At 31.9% G+C, this 15315-nt stretch overlaps 1 protein-coding gene and 1 long non-coding RNA gene across 4 annotated transcripts in view; one reads left to right on the top strand and one right to left on the bottom strand.

Annotated features, from left to right (window-relative positions):
- Positions 1–7351: 7351 nt before the first annotated feature.
- Positions 7352–11572, top strand: LOC148303854 (uncharacterized). Its single transcript, XR_015838417.1, has 2 exons — positions 7352–10841; positions 10930–11572. It is a non-coding gene; the product is annotated as an uncharacterized LOC148303854 (long non-coding RNA).
- Positions 8902–15315, bottom strand: part of tinc (transmembrane protein tincar) — a 293902-nt gene continuing 287488 nt past the window's right edge. For all 3 annotated transcript variants that reach the window (XM_088269295.1, XM_088269293.1, XM_088269294.1), the window contains one exon: positions 8902–14977. In XM_088269295.1, coding sequence (XP_088125421.1) covers positions 14012–14977 — 966 coding nt within the window. In that variant the 3' untranslated portion in view covers positions 8902–14011. The remainder of the gene's footprint in view (positions 14978–15315) is intronic.

The raw sequence follows: 15315 nt of genomic DNA on the forward strand, positions 1-15315 counted from the left end.
CATTTACTCGTAGTGGTCTGAAATTAGATTCATTCGATGTAACGATACTAAATTTAAACTTTTATTTGTTATAATGGGTCATCTACGGTGCTGAAATCATATGACATCATCAACAATAATTTTTAAAATAATTATAATTATTTTACTCCTATATGTGGTTTTAAAAAAAAAAAATAATAATTTCGTTTTTAAATGCAGGGAAAATTTACCATTTGATTTGATTGATTTTTTTGATTGTTTGATGATTTTTTTATTATTTTTTTTTATTATAAACGTAACTGAAAATTTCTTACTTATTTTTAGTGAAATATATTTTTCTTGAATGCACTTCGGAAATCACGTTTTAAACACCTGTTATTTGTTCATTTGTTGACGAAAATTATCATAATTTAGGTGATCATACCTTGTAAAAATAATTGAGCGTATTTTGTCTCGAATGGATTAGCGAAAATCAAGAAATTACCTGATGTATTCCCGCATTGGTAGAATTATTAGTATGGTGTTGAATTTAGACAAAAAATATTAATATACTACATGTTTTCAACAGTGAAATTAGACTGAAGTATGACGTTAACAAGGTTAATAATAACAAATTTCCCGACAAGTAACACATATTATTATTAATAAATAATACACTCATATCGCTCACTCCTTTCAAGAACGTCATAAATCAAAAATCGTCAATTTTCAGTTGTGCATGTTTTCGGAATGCCCAGAAAATGTACAATATCCCAGCAAAAGAGACAAATTTTTAACTTAATATTTACCCGCTACAGGGCAGAAAGAGTTTTTTTTGCATTTTGAAAAAAAAGGTATTGTTTAGTAATTTTTTTAAAATACTAAATATTTTTCAAATGGAGAAAAAACCTTCATGTTTTACTTAAAATGATCTGTTGCTGAGTAAAAAGTTCAGTATGTGGCTTGTTATCTATTTTTTATATATTGTATTATACTTTTAAACTTTAAAAACGTTTTCCTGAAAAATCAAGTTTTTTTATTTATGACGTTCTTGAAAGGAGTGAGCGATATGTTTGTGGAACTTTTGGATTGGAAATTTCAAACTTCCTAGTACAGTGATAGTTATAGTGTAGCCCTATGCACAATTTAGTGCAGTAAGGACTCAAGTTATGTTTCAACTAGTTTAGCTAGTTTGTTGATAGTCTTGGGTTCGATTCTCGAACGGTTATTTTATTTGTGTACATGAATACTGTAAAAGCAAATGCAAGGTTCTTAAAATATCGGTCAAAAAGTGTATAATTCCAGTACATGAGATTTTTAAAAATGTTACTCTGTTTAAGAGATTATCAGATAATACAAATTTGGGTTGGAAACCATGAATAATATTCGATATTTACCACTCATGCTTTTTTCTGGATTTTCATTTACATTTTATCCTAAAAATGCACCCAATCTCGTCATTCTCAAATTAAACATAATTTTACAAAAAAAATTAAAACATAATTTTTTTAAACGTTAAGTTCACTAAATTCACTCTCGTTAAGTTCAACAAATTCACACCAAACAAATGAATGAGATAACCGAGTTGAAAGTAGATGATAATTAAGTGCCGTCATTTCGTTTGTCAAATAAGTGAAATTATTATCGATAAATGAAGTGAGGGACGGATAAAAAAACGAATCCATCATACTTAAGTGACCAAACAAAGAAACCACTTCACTCGCCAATTACCGCCAAAATTATGGCCAGGGAGCCAAACCCGACCGAAACACGTTGGTCAACAAAGCAGCCACCCTACTTGGGAAATGAATCTCACTCGGGCGTATTGGATTAAAAATTTAATAAATCTAATATAGGGGAGACCGGGGTTAAAAGTAACAATTTTGACAATTTTAACATTTTGTCACTTCGACAATTCGTGGAGTATACATTTTTTTAGTTTTACATTATACACAAACATTTTCAGTGTGTCCGAATACTTGTTCACAAAATCTGGATTATCTCCAATAACAGTAGTTATTTTCATATTATTTTTTGACATCTCATCAAAGATGAAGAAGATTATAGAAGTCTGGGTATTTACGGGGCTGACAACCGTCATAGGCTGGTTTAAGTGATCACTTTACACACGTTTAACATTCACAAATTCTACCCATTATTGACAACCACACTACTCAAATTCTTGGAAGTTCTATATTTATGAAACTTTGTTCTTGAATCACTAGAACTTCACTAGAGACATCTATTGGTGAGATGAAAATAAGCTTTTTATTGAGCAGAAACTCTTTTATTAGTATGTGAGATCCGAATCCTGGATTAAAATCACATACATGAGAAACACCAGGAAATATCATTTTCATTTTCATTACTTTAGCTTAAAATTTGACCTGTTTATTTGTTTACAACATTTTGAGTGTGTCCAAATACGTGTTTACAAATCTGGATTATCTCCAATTATAGGAGTTATTTTTCATATTATTATTATTATTATTATTATTTTTGAATAACTCCTATGATTGAAGATAATCCAGATTTGTGAACAAGTATTTGGACACACTCAAAATGTTGTAAACAATTTTCACATTTGTCCTTAGTTCAGCTATTTGAAAATTGGTGGGTGTATAATTTAAATTATAATAAATAAAAATATACATTTTTGACATCTCAATATAGACGAAGAAGAATATCTCCTCATACATTGTGTCTAAATCTTTGTTCACAAATCTGGGTTTTGTCCACATTAAAGTTAATTTTTTTGTGTCTGAACATAGGAGAATATGGAATAATAAAAATATACATGTTTCATAAAGGAGCCATTTGATTCGAAACCGATCTACATAGTAATTAATTAATCATCTACAGTGAATTTGAATCAAAGTTATTTAGTAAGATACGAAAGAATTATACTTTATCATTAATTGATTCGGCAGTCACTTTGTGGTAATATCTATCCATTTTTTAAGTTTTACTTGGTAAATATGTACCACTACTTATTACAATCTATTGTGCAACGTCTTTCTATGCATTTCTCATCATTTTCTAAAACCGTAGGATGCGGCATACATTGATAATCGTGTGACATTAAAGAAATAGCGGTATTAATATTGAAAGATTATATTAATTTGAAAAAAATTGAAAGGTTTTTCCAGAAAGTGACTGCTGAATCGACTAAAAAAATTTTTGTTATAATTATTACTGAACTACATTTATTCACTTTTCAGACAGTATTTTGCGAAAATGGTTCCGAACTCCATACGGAGTTTGAAAATGGTGCAGAATGCATCGAAACACGTGTCACGATATATTGTTACAAATAATGGTATTTACCAAGTAAAACATTTTTTTAAAAAAATGATATTTTCATTCGAGTCCCGTCCTCGTAACTTGTCAGTATATAAAACTAGTTGATACGTGATTGACAGCACTTGGCGGTCTGCCCAAACATGCCACGCGCGCTCATCATACCTCTCCTTTAGAGCATACTATTGTTACTGCTTTGCGATTATTTATTGTCTTAGATTGTCAAAAATACATATACAATTTAACAGTCGCACTTTTACACCAACACAAACAAACGAAGGTTTAGTGCCTCGGTATTTTATTTTCTTTGTTTTTTTAACATTTCAACATATGTAGGGGAGAGGTTCGTAACTTGGGCCGTTTTTTTTTCAAAGTCTCATCAAATGATTAACTGTCAAAGTACGTAATTTTTTTAATAACCAAATAGATCGGTTATTTATAGTCATATTGTTAGGATATATTATGTGCTTATCATGCATAGTATACATAGGAATGACATTTTACAAAACCTCTTCTCTTGGCCCAAGGTACGATACGGTCCCGTACCTTGGTCATATAAAGTAATCGTTCAGTAAAACAATTTATTAAGTTTATAATGTTTTATATTTCTATAGTTTTTTTTAAATAATTAAAGGTCTACAACTTCTTTGAATGCTATTATATGAATTTAGTGAGTTTCACCATTTTTTACCCATGATTGACCATCACAACACAATTTTTTTACCTAACCTTAAATACTAACATAAACTAAAATATTTACATTTTGAGTGTGTCCAAATACATTCTTGTTCCCAAATCTCTTTTTTTAGATGTGAGTTGCATTTATTCTTTACCTTGCTTATTATGTACAAGGTTTATAGATCATTAAGTGGTTATTTGTATTCAAAATCCTAACTCGAATTATCCGATGCTATTTCAATTGCCCTAAAAACTGTCCAGCAAGGCTTGAACGTTTATTGACGATTGATTGAACCAGCGAAGTTCTCTTAGGTGTTGTTAGATGTGTGAATATTTTGGTATTCCGTTTATGTATGTTACATGTTTTTTATAACTAGTAGGCATTCAAAATAATCCTCCCATTTATGTAAACAGATTTATAAGTATTTCGTACATTAAAAGATTTTGTGGAATGGTAATATATAACACTCTTATATTAACAGTCTACATTTGTTTTCTCATCAAATTGATTCGGCAATCACTTCGTGGCAAAATTTATCCATTTTTCATTAAAGTTTTACCTAATAATTACCACTATTTCTTAAAATCTATTATGACACGTGTTTCGATGCATTCCGCATTATTTTCAAACACCTATCACAAAAGATATTGGTATTTACTAAAACTCAAATTAAAATAGTATTCTTTTGAGCTGATGATGGAATGATTATTCTAAAACTGGCAGTCATGACGTAGTGTTTTTAAGTGGTATTACCTTAGTATCTTAATTATCTTATTTATTGCTTGTTAGTTTCTATTTTCACCTGTTGATGAGAGCAATTATAGTTCTCGAAACTAGTCGTGTTTACGTTAATAAATTCAAAAAGTGGTATTTTATGTTACAAGCGTTTCATTTTTTTAAATTACTTTTTTGGCGATGGATTTATTGAATGGTAATATGCCAATGATTTTGACAAGGAAACATACTTTGAGATTTTGTGACTATTGATCATCATTGTGTATTGTGCCAAATAAAAATTCGATTTCCTGTGTGTCGATGTCTGTACCGGAAATTCTCTTCATAAACTAAATTATTTATTTTCCATTGACTAATGTTATCACCTCTTAAGTTAAAATCAAAGGTCATCTATTTGGTATACCTAATCTTAATATGTTGTTAGTATTCGAGAAAGATCTGCAATTTGCAATGATATAAATACATAATATTGCGCGTGCAGCACCGAATACTTGAATGAAGTGAAACTTCTTACAAAATAAAGAAAAAGAGAGATTTCATCTGAGAGAAAGAACAAGAAAATCTCAAAGGAAATACAACAATACAAAATATTCTTTAAAAAAATGAACTGAAACTATTTTAAATTAAAAGTAAAATCTGTCTTTGCTCACAATCTTCGCCTTTTCCACATTCATACATGTTGCATGCAACCTGATTATTATATAAGTTTTCCTCGATCTTCCTCTGCTTCTATTACCAACCACATTGCCTCATATTTTATTATTATTTAACAGTTTTTTCAATATTTACACTGTTATTGATTGGTGCTTCAATTGGCTATCGCTCACTCCTTTCAAGAAAGTCATAAATCAAAAATCGTCAATTTTCAGTTGTGCATGTTTTCGGAATGCCCAGAAAATATACTATATCCCAGCAAAAGAAGCATATTTTTAACTTAACATTTACCCGCTGCAGGGCAGAAAGTGTTTTTGCATTTTGAAGAAAAGGTATTGTTTAATTTTTTTTTTAAATATACTAAATATTTTTCAAATGGAGAAAAAACCTTCAGGTGTTACCTAAAAAGATCTGTTGCACAGTAAAAAGTTCAATAAGTGGCTTGATATTTATTTTTTATACATTTCATTATATTCTTAAACTTTAAAAACGTTCTCCTGAAAAACAAAGTTTTTTGATTTATGGCGTTGTTGAAAGGAGTGAGCTATATGTTCCCATTTGACGTTTGTATTATTACGCAATTCACCCCAAAATATGACTATTGTCTTTATTTTCATATTCATCGGTGTAAAATTCTATAGCTAAGCCATCCTCCCTTCTCGACACGATTTATCCAGCTCGCCTCGGCTGCTGCATATTTATGTTCAAGAAGTATCTCTTCTAGGTACTCAGCGCGAAAAGCATTCACTTACAGGCGCCATTGTAACCGCTCATCGTTTCAGCGCGCGGCAAGCAGACTTACTCGATTCGGGCACTCTTTAGCCTCTACTTCTCCCGCTCGACTAGATAACATTTTACGTGTAAATGTTTCTATTTGCATTGTGTTTACTCTGCGCTCGTTCCGCTTCATCGTCAACGTTTAAATCACACTCTAAATAATTTTCCCATATTTATTATTCCCTTAAATATTTTTCAAATGGAGAAAAAACCTTCAGGTTTTACCTAAAAAGATCTGTTGCCCAGTAAAAAGTTCAGTAAGTGGCTTGATATTTTTAAACTTTATAAACGTTTTCCTAAAAAATCAAGTTTTTTGAGTTTTGACGTTCTAATAGCCTAACAAACAACCATCGTAGGGTGTTTTTTAGGCAATAGGGGTGTTCTTCTTCTTATTTTGCGTGTCATGTCAGGTCCCCCTGATGTCAACCATCACTTAAGAATAATTGTCCTTATCTTGGGCAGCGCTAAACAGCGACTTGACGGTCCTCATCCCCGTCCAATCTGTCTTCCACTCACACCTTGTCAACCCTCTATTTTGCCTTTTACGATTAAGTAAAATAGCATTTTTTGACATTTTAACAAAGATGAAGAAGAATATGGAAGTCTGGGCATTAATGGGACTTACGACCGTCATAGGCTGGTTTAAGTATGGTTCATGTATGTGATTATAATCCAGGATTAGGACCTCACATACAATTGAAAGAGTTTTTGCTCAATGAAAAGCTTCTTTCATCTCACCGATAGATGTCTTTAGTGAAATTCTAGTGATTCAAGCACAATGTTTCGAAATTGTATCATATAAATATATTTAGAACTTACAAGAATTTGAATAGTGTGGTTGTCAATAACGGGTAGAATTGGTGAATGTTACACATGTGTAAAATGATCACTAAAACCAGCCAATGACAGTTGTAAGCCCCGTAAATGCCCAGACTTTTATACTCTTCTTCGTGAATGTTGAGATGTCAAAAAAATAACTTCTATAACTAGAGGTAATCCAGATTTGTGAACAAGTATTTGGACACACTCAAAATGTGAGTGCAATAGCTCGCACTTCTCTTTTCTTAGCATATGCTTCAGATAGGACACCTTCCGGACTTTGATATCAGTCAGCAACTGTCCCCTTGTTTTTGCTCTTTGAATAACATATGCGTTGCTGACCATATCAGTTCATGGAATGAATAGCATTCTACAACGTAGCTATAGGGGTGAGGATCATGAATAATGAAAAATAAAATCATATCGGGTTTTATTAATGGTATATTTTTATATTTCATCGATCATTACATTTTTTCAAATTATTGTTGGATGAGCACATTTACTTATTACTATGTATTTTCAGACACTTACCTAGATTAGTAAAATTTGTATAAAAATTGTTAGGATCTTCTGATACCTCGTACGCAAATTTAACATACAAGATAAAAATACCATTCATGTTTTTATCATATGTATATTTATGGCAAAGTATAAAAATCGTTTGCTATATGGATACAAAATAACATTGATTGATTATTTATTGATAATTTAGTAATACTTCTGATACTCATTTTCATAAAAGTATAATGATTAAATATCAGATGTTGGTATTTTTAAATATATTACATCCTTAATGCATTAATATTTGTGCACTTTCATCGTAGGAATTCTTAGAAAAAAAATCAGCAGGTATTTGGAAGTTTAAAATAGGAAAATAAGCAAAATTTATATGTTTATTTGTTTGTTTATCATATTTGCTACGTCTTGTAAAGTATCCAAACATTCTTAATCTATTTTTTTAATCGCCACTATATGTATGTTTCAAATATTATGTCACATTGGATATACTATATGTACTGGTAAATTTTTGACTTGTACGTAAGATGATAAGTATGTGTGAGTTTTTGTACGGGGTGTTTCACATGGTAGTTCTCTGAAGAAAAACAAAATATCACTTTTATCCCCACTTTAAATAGAAACATATGAGTTTGAATCTGTCTGAAAATTAACATGGCTTTTGAAGCGTCATAGGGTGTTTTAAGTCACTTTAACTTTGTACGCGTGTAATGTTCACCATTCTACCCATGATTGATAAGCACATTACTCTAATTTCGGAAGTTATATTAATGCTTAAATTGAAAATATCTACTTGATATTTCTTCAGAGACATTCTTGGTTTAAGTTAGTAAGTTTTTACTTGCAGAAACCTTCTTTAAATAACCCCTAAGTAGAGCAAAATCCAGAAACTGTGAACGAAAATATGGACTGACCCAAAATATTATGAAAGGAATTTTCCATTACCATTTACGAGAATGAAGTCATCAATTTTAATGCAAAACTACGTAAAGTGGGATGTTTATTGAGAGACTGCCATGTTTCACAAACTATAAGATAACAACTTTTCCAAAATTCCAACTTGAAGGAATACTAGAAAGTCTAATATGCATTCATTATATTTATTTGATGTGTATGTCATATGTTTTATTGAGATATATGTTTGTTGCGTTGTCTAATGCAGACTCTGCACAGTAACTAATGGAAGAATTCACATTACGAAAAGCATGCACTGTATTAGTACTTGCCAGTAACTGCAATTCTTCAGCAACAGATATTATCAAGTTGAACTAGAATTGGTTTTGAAAACAAGCCCTAACCGTACACTAATGTTTACATCCATAGTTGATAAATCAGTGATAACGCATCAATATTTTCAAAGCAATAGGTTAAATACAATATTTATTATATATTCATAATGATTATAAAGTATTATAATAATAATATCGGTCCATTCCATGTTTTATTCATTCAAGATAGAGTCATTTATATTACCGTTAAATAGAAAAACTACTCTGATCCCTTCTGTGTTTTTTAAATATGTTTAGTTGATATTGAAACCTTAAATTTAAGAGTACATTTGTGCTTTTTATACAATGCAACGATACTTTAAGCAACACCTTAATATATGTAACAAAATATACAAATGTACAAAACTATCTTCTAATTGTTAACAACGTAGGTATATTATAACAATTCAAATAATTGTCTTACAATTTTAAATGATAACATGTTTTGGCAGTGAGAGTCATACTATAAAGAAGGCTCATTGATTGAAACACATTAGTTCACTATGACATTGACTTATAAAGAAGTTAAATATGAAAATATACAAATGATATAATGAAGATGATAATAGAGGGAAAAATGTTTTTCTTATCGGCACCTGAGTGCGTGTAGATGACACAATGTTATTGTACGAAGGTCAGTCAAAAACTAATGCCTCTTATTTTATTTATTATTGTTTATTTATCAAGAAATTAAAATGCAATAACGCACTGCGATCGTTGGTCCAATACATGGAATTACTCAGAATTTTACCCCCCGGCACATCAGTTGGCGTTTTAAAAAGATGATTGTCTTAGATTGGCTTGTGCTTTTGTCCATCTTTATTCGGATCGAAACTCTTGATCGGTGCGTGAACACGTTGCGCATAAATTTGATCACGCTAAACTGTCCTAGTCGCTTTCATTTTTCAAAACCGGACTTCCGGACGGTAAAATTAAGGTAGTTGATAAGCGCCCTATGGCTCTGTTTTTCCTCAACCAACAGTGTTGATCCTTTAGCTTTGTTACAGCCATAACCCAATCATCTAAAAGTGCTGATTTCCACTGTTGATTCTCTGTACATATTTTTAAGTCTATTATGAATGTGAATGGGCATTTCACCTTCTGCATCCAAAAATCAATCACAGAACGATGTCTAATATAAAAATCAATGTCGGCCATTTTACAAGCGACTGCTTTACTGCCACCTTTTGATGCAGAATAATAATACTGAATGTATTTATAGAAGGTTTGAGGATTATTGCCAATATCAAATTTTTTACTTAGTTAACATACAGTATCTACTCAATGAATTAGGGCCACCCATTATTTTTTTGAATACTCTGAAATCTTTTGGATTATTATATTTATTTTACATAAATACTTTAAATTTTCTATTGACATCTAATATCATGTATATTACCTTCAATAATATGTAAAATATACCTGGATTATTTAAGCCTTTACAAAATTTCAAACCCTTTTTTTGAGAAAGGTCCCTAATTAGCACAGGTAGACAGATAGTTGAATGTTCAAAAAATAGTCCTATCTCATTTATTAGTGAAGTTTCTTGAGTTCTAGTTGTTGTTTTGTTCAGAGAGGTTATATAGTTATCGTGTCTTGTGAAAAAAACTTAATTTTTAATTTTAGTTCATAAAGTATAAATTTTTTTTGTAAACACAAGTGTTTTTTTTGAAAAGGACAAAATGGGAAAAAGTAAAGACATTTCTGAGGAAAAAAAGTCTAGTGTTATAGTGCTACTGAAATTAGGAATACTATCTAATAGAGAAATTTCAAAAAAAGAAAACGTTTCTCGTCAAACAGTGGACAGAATTTCAAAATCAATAAAAAATCAGTCACCCGCCACCAGCAATCGGCGAAAGAACTGTCGTAGGATTAGAAAAACAACACCGAGGACTGATCGAAAAATCGTTCAAAGTGCCTTAGAAAACCGCAGTGCATCAGCAAAAACATTAAAAATAAAATTGGAAGAAGAGGGTATAAATATATCGGTATCAACACTGAGGCGACGTCTTTACGAAGTAAATCTGAAATGCAGGCGCCCTGTAAAAGTACCAAAATTGACACCACGAATGAAAGCGGATCGATTAAAATGGGCCAGGCTACATCGAAATTACTCGGTAGATGATTGGAAAAAGGTATTTATTTAAATTGAATTTTCAACATATCATTTTAGTAAATAAACTTATATATTTGAATTAAACTTAAATTTTCATTATTTTTCAGGTCATCTTTAGTGATGAGTGCCGGTTAGAAGCCGTGACAGAGAGCCGTCGATTCGTCAGGAGAACACCAATGGAACGTTACAATGAGGCCTGTGTGGTAAAAGTTATCAAACACCCCCCTGCAACAATGATATGGTCATGTATTATTAACAATTTACCTGTTCCGTTGTTTTTCGTGGAAGGAACAATGAACCAAAATTCCTATAAGCAGGTCCTCGAACGAATTTTATTGCCCTTCTACCATACACTCGACCCAACAGAAGGTCCATACACCTTCATGCAGGATGGGGCACCTTGCCACCGGGCTAAATCAATAATAAAATTTTTGTCTAACAAAAATCTGCCTTTGCTCCCCTGGCCTGGAAATTTTCCGGACCTTAATCCTATAGAAAACGTATGGAGCATGTTAAAAAATAAGGTATACTCATTTTTAAATCCGACAGTAGACTGTCTAAAAAAAATATTCAAAAAATATGGTCAGAAGACGAAGAAATAAAAAAATGATAAAACAGTGCATTTTAAGTATGCCAAAAAGAATTGAGGCAGTTATTTCTGCCAAAGGTGGAAATACTAAATACTAACTATATTTATACGAAAATATATGCATAATTTAAGCGTAATAAAGTGTTCATGTGTAAATAAAATTCAATGTTGTTTTATTCAAGGTTTTCTCTGAGTTATTCCTGTTTGAATTGAGAAAATGCGCGAAATTCTGCGTGGCCCTAATTCATTGAGTAGATACTGTAGTAGAAAAAAATAGGAGGCATTACTTTTTGACTGCCCCTCTCAATTATTAAAATTCACATTAAAAAAAATTGGCGACAGAGAATTAAGAAAGCTCCCATTTATAAACGAATTACTAACTAACTAACTATGTAACCATCACAACGCTTCTTTGCAGAGGTAGACAGAGAGAATCTATTTTTGCAAACAATCTTCGCTTCTTCCACATTCATGCATATGAGGAAATCCTCATACATACCCTCTAATCGAATGAGTGATAAAAGAACAGTAAAACAAATTGATGAGGAGAATGTGGTTAGTAATAGAAGCATATGAAGACTGTGGAAATGGCTATGATCAAGTATTTCAAATACTTCGAAGTGGTCTGGTCAGGAGCAATGGAGTATGAGAAGATGCATGAATGTGGTAGAGGCGGAGAATGTTTGCAAAGTCCGTTCAATTCTCTCTGCCCACCCCTGCTGAAAAGCGGCATGATAGTTATTTGATTAGTCAAAAAACTACCCCAACAGTGAAACAAGTAGTGGCAGGGATCAATGCAAAAATATTTTTATGCAAAGTATATTTGCTTCATCATTACAGTAATCTATTGAAGAAATCACGTAATTCATTCATCCGTGCGAACATTTTCTCTTCCGAGTCAACCTTTAAAAAGGACGATGTAGTATTTAAACATTAATTTTCCTATAATAATTTTCTAATATTTATTTGTGAAAATATTTATAAAAAAAGTTTCACTCTACACACTGAATATCAATGTGTTTTTATTTTCAAATTAGTCAATAAAAAATTGCTGCATTTCACATAAATTTAAAACAGTGGGCTACATATGTAAATAATTTTTCTAAATTGTAAAATGTTTCAAGTATGTCACTGAGTGTTAACTAGTCAGTCTTCTTTTTGCGGATTTCGGTTAAAATAAGCATTTATGAAAACAAATAAAATGTGTAAAATTCAATGCAGGAAATAATTACAACTATATGAAATAATTCAATCACAAAAAATAACTGTCTATTCCGGGATTTGAACCCCGGACCTTCAGATATTGTGTCCGTTGCTTTACCAATTGAGCTAAGCAGTCTCAGAGAAATTTTATAAAACCCTATAGAATGTAACTACTTTTCGACTTTTATTGCATTGTATATTAGAGGATGTCTGTATGCACAGTATAAATTATTTTAAAAATATGTATTAAATGTTTGATTTTCCAAAAGTACAAACCATTATTTATATTTTCTATGATTAAGTCAGTAAAAACTTATGTAAGTAAGTACAAAATTTATTTTGTTTTAAAAAAGCTATCCTCATTCACTGAGATGTTTTGAAAGCCCGCATGTAAGAAAGAGTATTCTTTGAAAATGTAAATTTTGCTAAATGTATACATTTTAAATATTGTCATGGTTCAATCTACCATAAAAACATCGAAAAGCATTAAATCTAGTTATTTTTAGAATAAAGTGACACTTTACAAAGATATGAATTCCAAATTTGTCCATCAATTATCATATAATTTTGTAACTTTGTCTTCATTAAGGTCGATATGATTTCTTTAAATTGTTTTTAAAAAAAACTAAAGAACTATTGTATTTGGTAAATACCGTATTGAATACTCAGTGGTAGTATGTTTATAATATTTAATACAATATAACTACACAAATGGTAATATTCTTATTTAGTGTAAAAAAGCCTCGTCTTAATTATCATACAAATCTCAAAATCACTTCTTATTGCTCTAAAAATTTCATATTACGTTGGTCTTCGGGACTCGTGCAACAGCAGTCTTAAAGGTGGTTGTGATTAAGGCTGAAAATGGTCTCCTCACCGAGTGCAATGAAATTATATTAGACTATTAAAATGCAATATTCTTATACAAACATTCTACAGGAAAAATAATAGATAATTATGTACAAATTTTGCATTTAAAATTACCGATTCTTCGTGTCTTTTAATACACATTTTCTAAGGAAAATTTAAATATAACAGAAAGCCTGATATTGACTGTTTACTTCAATCGAATGTCTACATTTTTATTGCCATCACAGCAGAATGTGCTCACTTTCTCTGTTGATCTTTCTAAACTTTGAAATACAATTATATTTACCAGTTTCATCGTGCCATAAATTAATATTGTCAAAAACATACGTATATTAAATTACAAACAATATTTTACATACTAATTTAAAAGATATTAATTATCTAAGTCAAAACTAATAATTATTTTTATAAGAAATGAGATCAACAACTGTGCCTTTACATATGAGTTAGTATGTACAACCTACAATATATATAATGTAATAGTTACAATGTCTCGGTAACACTTAAAATAGTAACAGTTATTCACTTTATGCCCTATTGGGATTAATGTACATGTTGTTGTCTGAATCGCCACTTGATGCCATTGAATAGTTGGCGGAGTCTCTTTCTATCTCGTGCATTAGGTGATTGTGCATCCCGTAGTTTGCGGGTTGGATGAGATGCACTGGGAAGGAATGATGGCCGGCGACGGCTCTCGGATTCACCGGAGGTCTACGGATTGCCTGAACAGCGCCTACTAACCTCAGCCCTCCTTGGTGTGTTGGCAAAGTGCAGTGCGGTCTCGCGAAGGACTGACAGCTGGATCCCGAAACCATCGGTGGAGGCATCATAACTCCTCTCGCTTCAAGAGATAAAGGCATCGTTGAGCAATGCGGTGAAACTGAATCTACAGGCTGTGTAGGATAATGTGGAAGAGTAGCCGACGATGCAACAATGTTTCTCAAAGACTCTTTACTATTTGTAAATGTTGTCATTTTCATATTCGTCGATCGTCCAAATGGCTCTTCGTTTATGACGGGTGGAGTATTAACCACTTTTGCTTTCGGTTGCATACTTTTCCGCCTGATGATAACAGTGTTATCAATTCCATTTTCCACTACGGATGACGGTAAACCATTTTCAGTCAAATGAGCATTGATGGGATGGATGATAGTTGTGTAATGGATGCCGGAGAAACCGTAAACTGACTGACAGTCGTTTTTGTTGGATATGAACGATGGCGGAATAGCTCCACGTTGTAAGGAGAAGCTTTTCAATCTTGTTTCGTCTTTTGGCTGATGGTCTTGGATGAAGTCGTCGAGACTGTTTGCTCGGGGGCGGTGGTTGGGAAGACTGGCTGAGGAGTGGACTCCGCTGGAAGACTCGCTGGTGCTGGAGCCAGGAGGGTCGGGAGGAGAGGATCCGCTGCTTCCGGATCCTGAACGATGTGGCTCCTCTCCTGGAACTCCGGAATCGGCTCGTCTCAGACAGCGTGGTGTTGTACCACTACTCGACTGAAAGTAGAAAAAATACTATTATTTTATTTATAATTTAAATACGATGGTATGAACAGACAGCATATTTCTGGAGTCACTTTACATTATTATTTCGGATGGCAGACAGCTTCTTTATATTGATATCACTTCTGATCATACTTTAACCTCTTGAGTTGTAAGATACTAATTAAATTTTAAAACATTGTTCAGTTGGCAATATTGTGTTGTATTATCAATAGATGGTGTTGGTAGTCTGAATCCCGACATAATCTAGAAATAGTCGAGAAATAATCTCTAAACCCCAAACGTGGGGCCACAAGCTATCTTACCTGACATATTATGACCCCACGGTTGGA

This window comes from Brachycentrus maculatus, unplaced genomic scaffold (genome assembly GCF_059751285.1).
Source record: "Brachycentrus maculatus isolate JH-2025_06_01 unplaced genomic scaffold, ASM5975128v1 h1tg000344l, whole genome shotgun sequence".
Lineage (NCBI taxonomy): Eukaryota > Metazoa > Arthropoda > Insecta > Trichoptera > Brachycentridae > Brachycentrus > Brachycentrus maculatus.